The 5,302-nt window shown below is 45.1% G+C and overlaps 1 protein-coding gene across 1 annotated transcript; it reads left to right on the plus strand.

Moving 5' to 3' along the window:
- Positions 1-122: 122 nt before the first annotated feature.
- LOC104491113 (putative ankyrin repeat domain-containing protein 30B-like) lies at positions 123-5,151 on the plus strand (the record flags this gene model as incomplete). Its single annotated transcript, XM_010133480.1, has 4 exons — positions 123-370; positions 675-789; positions 1,037-1,201; positions 4,945-5,151. Coding segments are annotated over 4 exons (735 nt in total), but the record flags the coding sequence as incomplete, so codon positions are not given.
- Positions 5,152-5,302: the final 151 nt, after the last annotated feature.

The following is a 5,302-nucleotide window of genomic DNA, read 5'->3' on the forward strand; positions in this document are numbered from 1 at the left end:
CAGGCTGCGCCACTACTGCGGGCGAGCTCCTCTCCCTTGTGCCTTATTCCCCTCCTCGTCCTCTTCTACACTCTTGACCTTGACCTCGTCCTCACCCTCGGCCTTGCCCTGGCCCTTCCCAGGGCCCAACAGAGTCCGCCGGGCGCCTCCTGCGGGTGGTCACTCCCAGTGGGGCCGTGCCCATGCCACAGCATGCAGAGGGCCATGGGGACTTCCGCAAGATGCAGCAGCAGTCGCCCTCCAGCAGTGCTTCAGGGCAGCCCTGCGCTGCCGCCACTGCCGGTGCCTATCAGCTTCAGGGGGAAGGACCTGGGCAGGCCACACTGCGCAGGCTTCTCGTGGGATCACACTCAAGCCAGTTGCTTGAAAAGCGAGTTTTCCCCTGTCAGTTGGCAGAGTGAACACGAGAGCTTTCCATTGCTTGGAGCTGCTGGCTCAGCTCGAGTGCTGTTGGCAGTGCACACACCGACCTGCCGCTTCGCCATGGTCTCCCTGTGGGATTGTTCCACAGCTGCTCACGCATCACCTGGTCTCTCCTGCTCTGTGGGTGATGGGCGCAGGACTGGAATAGCAGCAAGTAGAAAGAGCAGAGTCTGGGCAGGGTCCTCAGAGCTGAGTGGTGACACAGCTTTGGTTCTTCCCTTGTCTATGTTAAGCTCACGTTTCATTTTTAGGACACCTCTGTACCTCGCTTGTGCAAACAGCTATTCAGATGTCATTACATTCCCAGTACAAGAGAACCGCCAGCTGAACCTTGCAGACAATTTCAAGAGGTCACCACTGATGAAGGTATGTGGAATATGTCATGGCCTTGTCGGTGGTTCTTATCGACTCTGCATTCAATGACGGGTCTGGCAGCACGCTTTTCACAGCCCTCTGCAGTAGCCTGCATGTTGCAGTGGGCGTGGAACAGCCATTTGTTAGCTAATCTTTTGTTAGGTCTTCTTTCCCAGAGTTCAGAAGCTGGGTGAGTTGTTGCAGAGTGACACACAAATTTTGCTGTAAAAGTCTTTCCTTTTCCGTGTGTTGTTCCCAGGCAGTACAGTGCCAGGAAGAATGTGTTGCTGTTCTGCTACAGGTTGGTGCTAACCCAAACCTGGCAGATGCTGACAGTGACACGACCCTTCACCTGGCTCTCCTGTTGCCCAATACAACCACAGTGGGGCTCTTCCTTGATTATAATGCCAATATGCAGAACCAGGTAACCAGGTTTGGGCCTTTTTTAACGGCACAGGTGTCAGAACTGTGTGGATTGAACTAAATAAGAAGCAGAGCTGGTTTGTTTGTAGGTGGGGAGTTTGCACTGTAGATGCAAAGCAGCATCTCAGCATCTTTATCTCCCTCATCTTTGGCCCTGCTGGAATTTGCCATTTTTAAGCAGCTTTCTTGCAAGTGAATTGTAAGCTGCTTTCTGAGGCAGGGACCACCTTCTGCAGTGTTCTTACAAAACTGAAGTAGGGAGGCCTCAGAGTTCTGAAATAAACATCATCTCAATCTCCTGGTGAGGGAGTTGTGAGTTCATTTTAGAAGAAGGATGAACTTGTTAATTCATAGTTTCACAGAGGAGCAAGCAAGTGGATACAAAGGGAGTTAGGAGTCACCAAAAGGGTAGGAGGGGCAGTGTCAGTGCTGAGGACCGAGCTATAGGACATCTGTGGAGGGATGGGAGAGGCCAGCATAAAAGGTAGTGAAGCAACACAGTCTGAGTTCCACTAGTAGCAGAAGCGAAGGTTTGAATGTACCTGGAATTATTACAGTACTTTGGGTAGAGGGTATATGCAGAGACACGCAGCATTCAAGTTCTTCAGCAGCAGCTGACCCCTCTACAGAAAAGCTGACCTGACTACTGTGGATTCTTGCTGTGATTTTACAGTTCCAGGATTTGGAAGAGCAGCATCTAGTGACAGGTTGAGAGGCAGTGGCCATAAAATGTGAAGCAGAGGAAATACAGGTAATTCCATTTAAACATAAGGAAAAAACAATTTTAGTAGCAGGTATACGCCCATAGGGCATGATTTTTTAAAAAGTGGAGAATAACCACACTGGTAGGAAAACTACTTTCTATTCCTTTGGAAACTGAAGTAAGTTCTTAATGTATTACAGTCCTGCTTTTAGCAGCCATTTCTCAGTGTCATAAGGTTTTTAATTTGTAAGTAGTTTTAATTAAAAGAAGGACAACAAAAGTTTTATTTTGGTTTGTTATCAACTAAAATAAAACTAAACCTCATAAATACAATTATGATGTGCCTGGCTCCTCTATAACACATTCAGCATCCGTTTCAATGATAACTGTATCTTGGCTGCCCAAAAAGTGAGAGTCAGGGAATCTATGTTGTTCTGAATTGCTTGTAAGTCCCTTCTGTTACACAGTAACTTCTTTACTGTACTTAAAAGAAAATAACATTTCTTGTTATCACTTAGAGGAAGTCCAAAGAAATACATTCCACGTTCACAACGAAAGCTACCCATTAATCCTGCTGGGTGCACTTGTGGGCATGGGATATGGTGTGAGTGTCAGACTGGACTGGGAGGAAGGAAGACTGCCACCACTCAAGTCAGCATACCAGCCAACTGTAGAGGGCTCCAGAGATGGCACAGCAGAAGTTTCACCATGGCTCCAGCTGTCCACCAACACACAGCAAAAACTGTAACAGTCACTGCCTGCAGGATGCGTGTAACTATATCCTGTTCTGTTCAAAGCCCCAGAGCAAGCAACGCAGAATGCTGCAATCTTCCCAGACAGCTTTTCAGAGTTGTACCACCCGTCCTCTAAACTCAGTGGTTGCAAAGCACATGTACTAAACCAGATGATTCACAGCATACAGTTATCAGCCCAACTTATCTTTACTGAAGTGTCTCCTTCTTGGTGAACAAGGTGATTTAATATGGGGAAAATACAGACTGGGAAAAGGGAATATTAGATTACCATTTTGTATCTCAGTGGTACAAAGATTGTGAGCTAAATTATCCACCTACAGTGCATCACATCAAACGGAAGGTGTACTTGTAGCAGGCTAACTTAAATACCAAGGCTTATGCAACACTTAAGCCATACTTAAGCCCTATTCGTAAATCTCCTTGTGGTACACAGGTCTTGTACAGGGTTATCAGAACAGGAATGAAACGTTTCATGCAGACAGAAATAGAAACAGTTACTACATGATACTGTGAGAAAGGTACAGATAGCTGCATAGACCACAATGAAAGGACAAAACAACTTAATACCAACATCTTAAAACAAACAAACAAACAAACAAACAAAACAAAACAAAAAACCAAACTACTAAAAAACCAGAGAATAGGAATGGATTAAAACTAAAACCAAAAATCTGGGTATCTTCAACATCGCCCACGAGCCAAAGAGATTAAAGAAATACTATGAATAAAGATAAAAAAGTTAGCAAAAATTAATACAAACAGCTGATAACTGGTTTAGTAATAGATTCCAGTTATTCATTTTGCATCTTTTTTGGCTATTAATGAATGAACAGTTCCTGTTCTTGTATATCCACAGGCCCCATCAGCACCCTCTTATCTTCAAACAGTGGAACTTAATTCCAGACCAACCAGCTACCAAAGTCCGTATCAGCTAAAGCTGAGTCTCTAATCACAGGGTTTTTCACTGATACCATTCTGAAGTGTATGACAGGGACTGTAGGGTCTCCTGGTCTTGGCTGGGGAGTGACCTGTAAAATACAAAAGTTTTTGTGCATGAGCATGTGTCCCCTTGAAAAAGGACTTGCAAAGAAATACCTCCTCCTACAAGGAGCATAGAGATGTATTGTGTTTACTCTGTTTTGCCATCTTGTAAATAAAATCCTGCCTTTGTTCTAAGATGTCTGGAAGAAAAAAAATACACCAAATTAAAAAATGCATTTTGCTCTCCATTTCTCCATTAGATGTTCAGACTGATTATAGACATACTCTCAAAAAGGCTACTCACAGCCATTAAGTTTTGCAGCCTCAATTTAATTGTCTATGATTTCAGCAAAATTTTTTGTTCTGTCTTCTTTAAAATTATTATTTTAGCTCTTCCTTCTAGAGATCAGATCTGAAACAACAGGACGCTGCTAATCACTGAGAATCAACTAATGACAGTGACTGTACCTCAGCCTTTGGTACAAGCGAACTCTGCAGAAGCAACACGCTTGATAAAGCTGTGAAGACTCGTTCTGGAAAGGAATGTGAAGGTTTTAATAGCTGTATCATTAGCAGTGATGAAAGAGAAGAAAATATTTCAAAGGGCTGAATCTCTTTCCTAAAAAGTGGCATTTCTGTCCCGTTGAATAAACGTTTTCACTGTTAATCACAGTGAAATGTGTCCCTCTGTTTTAATTAGGTTTTGGTTACCATCTATCCATTTTTCACAAATTCATAAGCAAGAAGCAGTTCCTAAAAACAGGAAAAAGTGTTCTGGTAAGGTGTTTCATTAGCCAACAATCTAGGCCATACTGTACTATGACGTTAACTCAAAATCTTATGGCACCTTGTAAGTAGGTTTCACTGCCATGAACTACCTAGTGGCATCACTGTAGCATTACAGTATTGAGAATGATTCCCAAATTATCTATACCAAAGGAGTGACCTGTCTTTTGATTTCTGTGCCACATTTCCATACCATCAGTGTACCTGCATGTTCTCTTTTTTGGCAGTGCCGACTCACCGACATTTACTGGAAAGTAACTTCCTGATTCTGTTAGGGTTAGGCACTTAACTAGATGATGTCTGAAGTCCCTCCTCCACCTCATTTTCTACTACATTAATCCTTGCTGCCTGTTCCTTTGGCAGCCACTCGTTCAAGCCTAGTAACAGCACTCAAGCAGTGCTGCTAAATAAACCGGGACATGAATTTCACCAAGAATTATTTTGTCTGTAATTCCTTTATGAGATATTTTTGTACTGCACTAAATGCACCTTCCCAGTTTGTGCAATTTGCTTTTAAAGGGAACTAGGCCGAGCGAACCCCTGCGCTCTCAGCGGGCAGCGGCTGCTGCCAGGCACATCACTCCCCCAGGAGCTTCAGAGAGCGATCCCCGAGTCCCCGGTGCGGGGCACGGGGCACGCCAGGACTGTCACCGCCCTCACCACGCTCGGCACAGCGGCATCTACGTGTCTCCTTCCCCGGACCCGTCCTCGCAGCCTGCCGCCTGAAACGGGGCGGGGGGAAGCGACGTCGCTTAGCGTTGGACACACCTCTTAAACACTCGCAGGGACAGACCTGGGGTTGACCTGAAGGACGCGCACGCGGCCATCCTTATGGATATTTAACCGCCCCACTAACAGCCCCCACCAGCCTCCCGAG

Source organism: Buceros rhinoceros, unplaced genomic scaffold (genome assembly GCF_000710305.1).
Source record: "Buceros rhinoceros silvestris isolate BGI_N320 unplaced genomic scaffold, ASM71030v1 scaffold30503, whole genome shotgun sequence".
NCBI lineage: Eukaryota > Metazoa > Chordata > Aves > Bucerotiformes > Bucerotidae > Buceros > Buceros rhinoceros.